The 10,969-nt window shown below is 39.4% G+C and overlaps 1 protein-coding gene across 1 annotated transcript in view; it reads left to right on the forward strand.

The window, feature by feature from the left end:
• Positions 1-7,642, forward strand: part of ipo9 (importin 9) — a 25,682-nt gene extending 18,040 nt beyond the window's left edge. Inside the window, exons 18-24 of the mRNA XM_030134870.1 lie at positions 138-413; positions 526-692; positions 849-982; positions 1,568-1,687; positions 4,584-4,694; positions 4,825-4,901; positions 6,758-7,642. Coding sequence (XP_029990730.1) covers positions 138-413; positions 526-692; positions 849-982; positions 1,568-1,687; positions 4,584-4,694; positions 4,825-4,901; positions 6,758-6,868 — 996 coding nt within the window. The 3' untranslated portion in view covers positions 6,869-7,642. The remainder of the gene's footprint in view (positions 1-137; positions 414-525; positions 693-848; positions 983-1,567; positions 1,688-4,583; positions 4,695-4,824; positions 4,902-6,757) is intronic.
• The last annotated feature ends 3,327 nt before the right edge of the window (positions 7,643-10,969 follow it).

Consider the following 10,969-nt stretch of genomic DNA (forward strand, 5'->3'; position numbering starts at 1 on the left):
AGTATTGAACACTGTCAGCTAGACATCTTCCCACATAAATAAAAAACCTCCAGAATGCACTTGGTAAATGTTGATTCTATTCTGAATGTCTGTTTTGTGCCAAACGTGTTCCACTCCCTCTTGCTCTGTGATCTCAGAATGGCGGCGAGTGTCTGCGGGCATATGTTTCTGTTGCTCTGGAGCAGATCGCCCAGTGGAGAGATGAGCAGGGAAACAGTGGCCTCTGGTACGTCATGCAGGTGGTCAACCAGCTGCTGGACCCCCGCACCTCAGAGTTCACTGCCGCCTTTGTGGGCAGACTGGTGTCCACTCTGATCTCAAGGGCAGGAACCGAGCTCGGGGAACAACTGGACCAGATCCTTAGAGCGATTCTCAGCAAGATGCAGCAGGCTGAGACTCTGAGTGTCATGCAGGTACAGGGCGAAGATGTTCAGTCACTAATGTCAGCATGTGATGTGTTTGATAAGCTTCTGTCTGTTGCTGCATCAGCTGAGATAAAACATTGTCCTTTTCTCCTCACCTCAGTCTCTGATCATGGTGTTTGCACACCTGGTCCACTCTCAGCTCGAGCCACTGCTGGAGTTTCTGTGCAGTCTGCCAGGTCCAACAGGAAAACCAGCTCTGGAGTTTGTCATGACGGAGTGGATGAGCCGGCAACACCTCTTCTATGGACAGTATGAGGGTAAAGTGAGGTGAGATAAGTCCTCAAGTAATTTTTTTTTTTTTTAACATAGATCTTAATAGGAAATGGTCATGTGCTGTGGTATGTGGTTGGCACATTGAATTCATTAATCCAAAAATTGTAGGTGTTTTTCTGACCCTGTCCTTTTTGTGTTTTTGTCATACAGCACTGTGGCTCTCTGTAAGCTCCTCCAGCACAGCCTCAACACAGATGACAAACGTCTCCAGGACATTGTGGTGAAGGGAGAGGAGATCTACAGCCCTGAAGAGGGAATCCGCACACGCTCCAAAACTGCTAAAAGTAAGGCACCAAATTATGTCATTAACACTTCTTTCTGTGAGTTATATCATAAAGTGAAGTTGTTGCTTTAAGTCAGATTATAAATCAAAAATAAAATTCATAATTGTAGAGTTCTGTACATTATTGACAGTTAAAACCCGATATTAGCCCATAGTTCTTTTTTTTTTCACAAATAAATAATATACAGATGTAATGATGATGTATAAAGGTGATTTGCAAGTAAAATGAGTAATATATACAATGACTAAATGCATCTAAATTTGAAGAATAGTAATAGCATTTTCAACCACAAGACAAAATAAAATGATAGGGGCTATCTAGGTTAGTGGACAGTTCAAATAAAGAGTTGAGATTGTCACTGAACACAAACAAATAAATAAACTTAAGTAAATTGAATCCAAGGCTATGATCAAGCAATCTTCTGTTATTGAAGTTATGATGTGAAGTTTGGAAACTGGCAGAAGATGAAATGACACAAATAGGAGAGATCATTTACATGTATAACATTGATATGAGATTCACATTAAATCTACACATGTACATTCAGACATTTGATAATATATATATTTTTTTAAATCTCAAAAGACCCAGAGCGATGGACTAACATTCCTTTGCTGGTGAAGATCTTCAAACTGATTATTAATGAGCTGTCAACGGTGGTGGAGGCGAATGCCAGCAGAGCAAACGCAGCAGACTGGAGTCAAGGTGAGCACAGTTTATCATTGAGTTGAGTATCTCCAAAACAAAGGCACTCAGAGTTCTTGAGATTCTTTACTGTAGAGGATGCATCCTTACTTTTAATGAGCAAATGATTCCGATAATATGTACAGTGGGGCAAAAAAGTATTTAGTCAGCCACTGATTTTGCAAGTTCTCCTACTTAGAAAGATGAGAGAGGTCTGTAATTTTCATCAGAGGTACACTTCAACTATGAGAGACAAAATGAGAAAAAAAAAAATCCAGGAAGTCACATTGTAGGATTTTTAAAGAATGTATCTGTAAATTATGGTGGAAAATAAGTATTTGGTCAATAACAAAAGTTCAACTCAATACTTTGTAACATAACCTTTGTTGGCAATGACAGAGGTCAAACGTTTCCTGTAAGTCTTCACCAGATTTGCACACACTGTAGCTGGTATTTTGGCCCATTCCTCCATGCAGATCTCCTCTAGAGCAGTGGTGTTTTGGAGCTGTCGCTGGGCAACACGGACTTTCAACTCCCTCCACAAACTTTCTATGGGGTTGAGGTCTGGAGACCAGCTAGGCCACTCCAGGACCTTGAAATGCTTTTTACGGAGCCACTCCTTCATTGTCCGAGCAGTGTGTTTGGGATCATTGTCATGCTGGAAGACCCTGCCACGTTCCATCTTCAATGCTCTTACTGATGGAAGGAGGTTTTGGCTTAAAATCTCACGATACATGGCCCCGTTCATCCTTCCCTTAACACGGATCAGTTGTCCTGTCCCCTTTGCAGAAAAACAGCCCCAAACCATGAGGTTTCCACCCCTATGCTTCACAGTAGGTATGGTGTTCTTGGGATGCAATTCAGCATTCTTCTTCCTCCAAACATGACGAGTTGAGTTTTTAACTAAAGTTCTATTTTGGTTTCTTCTGACAACATGATATTCTCCCAATCCTCTTCTGGATCATCCAAATGCTCTCTGGCAAACTTCAGATGGGCCTGGACATGTACTGGCTTAAGCAGGGGGACATGCCTGGTGCTGCAGGATTTGAGTCCCTCTGGGCGTAGTGTGTTACTGATGGTAGCCTTTGTTTCTTTGGTCCCAGCTCTCTGCAGGTCATTCATCAGGTCCCTCCGTGTAGTTCTAGGATTTTTGCTCATCATTCTCATGATCATTTTGACCCCTCGGGATGAGATCTTGCGTTGGGCTCCAGATCAAGGGAGATTATCAGTGGTCTTGTACAGAGGTTGCGCTAGACATTTTTATTGTCCGTCATTTTGACGGACAGGGTCGTAAAAATTCCGTCATAACATTATTATCCGTCATTTCAAATTTTTATTTTTTAATGATAAAGAGATATATTTAGTAGTATTTAATGTTCAAAAACATCTCAATGATGCAGCAACTGTAGTTGCTGCTGGCTGATTAACCAACGTGATATCCCGACTCGCATAATTATATACGCCACTTTTAATTGGTGTGTTATGCACTGAGGGTTAGAGTTCGGGTTATGTGAACCAGAGATCTACGCACAAATTGACATGCCATCTAATAACACATGAAAGGCTGAAAATGCGTACATATAGCACACCAAATGCCACTGGCGTATTCCTTGCTTGTCTGTCATCCTTCACCGCATCAGTCCCTCTTTTTTCACCGTGTTTATTAATGCCATCATATTTACTGGGCTTTCTAAAATAAGGAGACTCGGCCGTCTTCACATTTTGCGCTAGTAAAGTAGCATCTAATTTTGGCTAAAGTCAGCTAAACAACGACAAGACTGAACACTGACTGATTAATATGCACACTCACCATCAACTGGACAGGGGGTCTACTACAGGTGAACTAACTGGACAGGGGGTCTACTACAGGTGAACTAACTGGACAGGGGGTCTACTACAGGTGAACTAACTGGACAGGGGGTCTACTACAGGTGGACTAACTGGACAGGGGGTCTACTACAGGTGGACTAACGTTGAGTCATGTGACTGCAGTACCGCTGTTGTATTCAGTGTAGTTGTGAACAGTGGTGCTGTTGGTTCTATACAGGTAGGATGCTGGTATGGACTGTTTGATGCTTTGTTAAGAGACAGACCGACCAGCGATTCTGTGAGCAGGTTCTGTTCACAGTGTTGTGTGAAAACTTTCTTTGGTAGTATGAGACTGGTGTGTGTGTGTGTTCCTTTAAGTGCGACAGCAGTGTGTGGCGCGTGCGTGTGCATATGGTGTGAGTGGTCGAGCAAGGTGAGGGTGTGGCAGTTTTGAATATGTGTGTGTAAGAGGACAGAAGGAAAAAGTGTTCTAACATTGATATACTGTGCATAAAATAAAAGCTGCTGTCTTCCACTACTGGCAAGGGAGTTAACCCCGACATTGGCCCTGGAGGGTGTGGACAGGTGTCTTTTATACAGATAACGAGTTCAAACAGGTGCTATTAATACAGGTAATGAGTGGAGGACAGAAGAGCTTCTTAAAGAAGAAGTTACAGGTCTGTGAGAGCCAGAAATCTTGCTTGTTTATGGGTGACCAAATACTTATTTTTCACCATAATTTACAAATAAATTCTTTAAAAATCCTACAATGTGATTTCCTGGATTTTTTTTTCTCATTTTGTCTCTCATAGTTGAAGTGTACCTCTGATGAAAATTAGACCTCTCTCATCTTTCTAAGTAGGAGAACTTGCAAAATCAGTGGCTGACTAAATACTTTTTTACTCCGCTGTTCTTAATTTGAAGACATTCTGAAGTCACATACAAAACCAATATTTTTGGTGAATTTGTCATATTCCACTTTTACGTGATGAATGAAACAACTCAGGAGCTTACATAGGCTGTGTTTGTTGAAGTATTTGCAATAAATGACTGCAAACTAAAGGATAAGACAACAGACTTTTCAGTCTCTGGCTGTTGTATGTCTCAGATTCGACTGGTATGTGGGAGGAACAGGAGGAGGAGGAGGGGGAGGATGATGAGGAGGATGAAGGTCTGGCAGGGCAGTTGCTTTCTGATCTTATCGCCTCCAATAAATACGGTACGAGTGTCTCCTCAGTGCTTCAGCTATTTCTGACTTCATCTCTACTGGCACAAACTCTACTGGTTCATAGTTTTACAGCCGAACTCTGTTTCTTTTGTTTTTTTTTTTTTGTTTGTTTTTTTTGTAGATGATGATTATTATGAGGATGATGAGGAGGACGACCCGGATGCCTTGAAAGACCCGATATATCAGATTGATCTGCAGGTACAGTCTTTGATTCCCTGTATGTGCTTCATCAGGTTGATCAAAACACTGCTGCCTCACTGTCAAAGAATAAAGCGGGTATTCTCCTGAAAAAGAGATGTCATTCTGCAGACGTGTGCTTTAACAGCCGTCAGATTAGCTCAACATACCTATACATCGGTGCTTCTCAACTGGTCTCACTTTGAGATCTAGATCTTCCCATCATGACGTCATGACCCACTTCTGTAGAAATCAAACCAAACCCGTGGAATTTTCAATAATAGCTTAGAAAACACATGTACAATTTAGCCCTTTAACCCCTGCGACATTTCAATGATATAAGCTGCTGTGAGTATGTGCTTATGTTCCTTTTTGTCAGTGGTTTTGCTTCACTGTGTGTTTTATGGTCAAAACAGGATCGAATGACAGAAAAAGACAAAGAGGAATTGAAGTTTTACAGCTTTTTATTAAATAAGGCGCTCAGAATGTACATCAATTTTGGCTCAATAGTTTTTGGGTTTTTTTGGGCTCTTTTTTCTAAATCAGTCCAGCTGCTTATTGACACCTGTTTGAATTACAAAAAGCACTTATACGGTCCAAACACACAGAAAAAAGGAAAATCACTACAACACTGTAAACAGTAAAAACAAAAAAACGACAAGGACAGGACAAGGTAAAAAAAAAAGCAAAAAAAAAGCCCAAACCGTCTATTTTTATAGCAAGTCGGTCTCACTCACTGCTCTGTGTTTTGTCCCCCATTACACAGACAGTGGGAGGTGTACTGAGCATGCTCAGATGTCTATGGAAAAAATGTCTTTTCTATCAGCACATTTTGATTTTTTAAAAAATTTTTTATGAATATTTTAAATAAATCATATATTCAGAATGAGCACCACAGACACGTCGGGGGTTAAAGGGTCAAACAAAATATACACACTTTGATCACTACATTCATACACACTCTCTCTTCTACTAATGCTGCCTTTCCACTACGTGGTCTCGACTCAACTCTGCCTTTTTGCATTTCCATTACGTAAAAGAACCTGAAATCTGGTACCCAGTTACTAATTTTTTGGAATCTGTTACGCTGAGGTTCCAAAATGGGGGAAGAGATACTAAAACATGACGTGTAAAAACTGCAGACCACTGATTGGTCAGAGTTGTTTCTGTATCATTGCATCATCAATGTGCGACTCACCATTTTAAAAAAACAGATTCAGGAGTTTACAGTAAATATACCGGTAGGTTAATCCATATAAAGGCAGCCTGCAAAACTACACCGTGGTCAGTTGAGGAGGTTCAGACATTTCTGTCCTTGGTGGCCAACGACAATATTCAGCGTGAGCTTAATGGGTCAACACGCAATGAGCAAATTTATTAGCAACTCTCTGAGCAGACGTCACGGAAGTTATGCGCTATGTCGCTATGACGTCCAAGTACTATAAAATCGGTAGTATCCTGTAATAGAAACGGTCTCCAGGAATAGTACCTAATACCCGAGTCAAGTCGAGCTGGTTCTACATAGTGGAAACGGAGCATAAGTGAATGAACGACATACTAAGGTAACCATTTCCACACAGCTGGCTGTTTTTGCATAACAATGTTTGAAACATTTTCTTTTTGATTCTAAATGATGTTTTAGTTACGATGTATTAGACACTCAGTATTCATTAAGTGTCGTCATCGCTCAGGTCACATACGTGTCATACTCAAGGTTCTTGGTTCCATGTTTCATTGTGCCTGCAGTAAACACAGATGGTTGAAATCTGTTTGGTGGGTTTTCAAGCTGTAAGAATCCAGATCAGATTTATTATTTCACCAGTCTCCATGCGTTTGTTATAACTGACCCACACTGTGTAATGTGTTTCTTTTCTCAGGCTTACTTGACAGACTTCCTGACACAATTCGCCCAGCAGCCATGTTACAGCATGTTCTCAGGCCACCTCAACAACGCTGAGAGACAAACCCTGCAGTCTATAGGACTCTAGCCCCGCCTTCAGCTACTTCGCCACATCTTCTTCCATCCCCTACTCCCTAAAGCTCTCTTCTGTGTCCCATCACTTCAGCTCATCATGAATTTACAACATAGCAGGAATATAACGAAGACAAAACTTGAGTATGGGACGAAGGGCTCTGCAGGGGAAGGGATTGGGGTGGGAAGAGATAGACATGCACTTACTCAGAACTCCCCTGTTTCCCCATACTTGTGATGGGATGAAGCACTTGGCAGACATTAAAGTGAGGAGGATGATGAAGATGTGAGAGCAGCGACTGGTCTGTTCCCAAAGACGGCACTGTGTGTTTTGGGTCGGCATCCTCTTTGACCTCAGACTGGACGAGTGGATCGAATACAGAGGCCAAGGCTTCAGTGGGACAGGTGAATCATGAAATATGAACAGACTCTTTGCCATGTCCTATTTGTAACTTAGCCCATTATTTTTGTGTTTCTGTATACACGGAGTGAAATGCAACACACAACACTTCCAAAGAGACCTTACATTGATTAAAGGAAAGAAACAAAACTTCCTGGTCTTTGGAGAGAACATTGGCGGCCTTATATTCCAGAAAATGTTGACTGTTTCGAACAGGAATTGGAAAAGCTCTTAAGCTCTTCTAACATGTCTGAGGGTATGATGGGTATTTGGGAATTCACTCTGTGGCCATGGTGATTCACAGCCTTGTCATTTCCTTGTACCCATTGAATTATGGGATAAAGAAATTTCTAAATAAAACGTCCCAAATGGACATCATTTCCAGATTAATTTCCAGATTTCTTTCTTGTCTCCTCTTGTCTTCAAACCTGAACATGCATCATGTGGCTTCACTGACTATTTTCTCTAAATGCTTAATAAATTTGTAGAAAACGAAAACTGAGAAACAGTACATGGGTTTAAAGCAGAGTTAGGCAACATATTTTTCTAAAGGACCATACTTGGTACCCTCACCTGAAAGTCTGAACAAGGTGTTTTTTATACGTTGCATATATCTGGTCCATTTAGTTTTGTTTTCACATTTAAGTTTTGGGGGGGAACTAAACAGTGTTTGCATAATATACCTACACATGTGTCTCCTACAAGTGGATTGTGGATGAGCAGTTCAAATACTGACATGTTAAAAGACATCTAATTATTGTTAATGTCCTTAATTTTTTTTTTTTTTTTTTAACTTGATCTGTGTAGATTTTTCCTGTGTAATATTTGTGTAAAATGTAAATCATCAGAACCATGTTTCAGTTCAGCCAGGACCACCTCTTTTGGTCAGACTAAAGAGCAGCTGTGATCCAGGAAAGGATCCACACTTTTAAATGTGATTTGGATCCAACTGAATATCCAGACCAGATGAGGTAGGCTAACTGTAATTACACTTTAACCCATAAAGACCCAAACAGCCACCAGTGACCAAAAGCATCTACTCATCTATAGTTTAAAAAAACTACTAATTCTATTAAAACATGTAATAATTGTAAAATTAAGTTTGTCATCTTTTCAAGGTCATCAGATATGACCCATTTTGGGTGTTCAGAGGCTCCATAGTGAGTGTGAAAACACTGTCATCTTCTACAACATTGATTCACCAGTAAAACCAAAGGAGTTTGATAAATGACAGTGAATGGACACACTTGATTTTACTTTCAGTTGTTGATATCTGGTGAAATAGTCACTTTTTCTTAAGTTTTCTCTGTTTCTGATATAATAACCCTCAACATTAATTTGAGCTTGAATGAACATCTACATGATCAGTTAATTAAATATTGGAAAATTCATGATTTACACTGAAAAAATCTAAAATACAGAGGATAATATAATAAATAGTGATAAATTATTTGAGAAGGGTTAAATGGACAGCAAAATTCATGTGGCAACTGACAAAAGTAGCACTGGGTCTTGATGGGTTAAATTATAATGTAAAGTTCTATGACTGGATGTGGATTCTGAAATGCAACCTGAGAATTGTAGTCTAACTTTGTTATTACACTTTTTTTGGGAGGTGAATCAGATGTTGAATTAACCTCACTTTCTAGAACCCAGACTCCCAACACTAAATTTAAAAATAAATTCAGCTGAACTAGGCTTTTCTTCACGATGAAACTAAATGCATGAACACAAAACTGAACTGAACAGAACCATGTAACGTGTGTGACAATGGCAATATGTAAAGTTATGTTTAAAATGTGAATTCTTGTGTACATTGGTGTGTATTTTAATGCATCAAATGTAAAAATATTTAGCTTTATTTCATATTGAGTGGCACGTGTTGTGGACATGTAAATATTGCATGAGATGTTCCTCAATTTCCCCTTACATTTAACCCTCCGGTGTCTGGGTACGCTTTTTAGGCACACTTTGCACTTCGTGTTAAAAAAACTTCATATTATTTTTCACAATTCAAATAAGGTTAGAATTTAAAAGTTGTTCATTTGTGCATGATCTTTAAAATTCTGGCCACCAGCTAAAATTTGCACATTGTAAACAAAAGAAGATTACAAGACTAGCATCTGTCTCCCAAGTGTGCCTAAAACGCACTATTTCTTCCATTATAACCACTGTTTTTGATCCGTAAGCCATTAAGGCATGAATCCTGCTTTTACTGATATCTGGGCTTCATTTGAGAGGTGAGGGTCTAAATTAATTTATTAACCTTGTTAATGTTGCTGTTAATCATTGACATATGCCAGGCTGCAAAAATCTAATAATATGTAATCCAATTTTTATGTAGTATTTGGAAAAAAAACCAACATATTTTGTGTTTTTTGCATCAAAAAATGTAGTGACATCATGATGAGAGGAGATCATTTAAAGGGTTAAAAAATGTAAAATGAATGATTATTTGATATGTATGATGATTAGGGCTGACCTTGATTTAAAAAAATAAAATCAAATTAGAACACAAAAATAAATCAATATATAATATTCAATAGTTTGATTTATAGGTGTGCCATTTTGGCGCACTTGGTGACAGATGCTAGTATTTTTGAACATTTGACCTAGTGCCAAAAATAATCATGCAAATTAACCAGTGTTGGAGTTAATCATTGACCTATGCCAGGCTGCAAAAATCAAATAATATGTAATCCACTTTTTATGTAGTATATTGAAAAAAAATATTTTTTTTGTTTTTTGCATCCAAAAAAATGGTTTGTTTACATTACAAACATGGCATTTAAAGGGTTAAAAAATGTGACAGTTATTGAGTATTTGGTATTTTTATTTACGGCTCAAGTTGATAAAATAGAAAAAAGTGTAAAAGAATTAAAAACAAACTATGAAATTTTTTTTGACATTATTCCGCAAGTGTGTGAAAAAGGCACACTTGGTGCTTAGTAAGGGCCTTGCTGGACGGGATACCAGAGGGATAAAGACACTTGGGGTGTAGTAAACAACATTAATAAGAGCTTTGAGATGCAGATGTCAGTAAGGCACCAGGACATTGGAAATAAGGGTTGAGAATTTTTAACATAAAGATGCAGGAGTGATTCACCCTTTGCAGTCTGTAGATGCCCCACTGGGGGGAGCTGTGTCAGGTTTTCTATACATCATCATTCTGAATGACACCACCCTCTATACGGTGTTCTTCAGACAGTTTGAACATGTTGAATACATATATTACAGTGAAATTAAGGATCTGATGAATGTTCGTTTCCACAAATTATTATAGAAACATCTATTGCTCCCTTCTGCTACTGTACTTTACCACGGACACATTGGATGCTTTTAATCTTTCTTGTTGCAGTCAGATGTGAGGACCTTTTAATCATGCGCGTGCTAAAAGCCAGGCTATGCCAAATGTCTCCGTCCGTCCGTGGGGCGGGGCCGGGGAGCGCCCTGAGCTAACACTGGCCGTATGCTGCGTTCACGGCTACTTGTACATCTAAACGACTGTCGAGGAGCGCGGAGAAGTGCAACAAACATAGTAAATAAACAGTACATCAGTCTTCTTTAGCTGTATTTGTGTGTGTGTGTGTGTGTGTGTGGGGGGGGGGGGGGCAAGTACCAACAATAAAATTAAAAGCATGACATAGTCCACTTTAGGTTACAGTGGTATCTCCTACATCACAGGCTATCTACTGAATGTCAACTATTTTTATACTC

Source organism: Sphaeramia orbicularis, chromosome 5 (assembly GCF_902148855.1).
Source record: "Sphaeramia orbicularis chromosome 5, fSphaOr1.1, whole genome shotgun sequence".
Lineage (NCBI taxonomy): Eukaryota > Metazoa > Chordata > Actinopteri > Kurtiformes > Apogonidae > Sphaeramia > Sphaeramia orbicularis.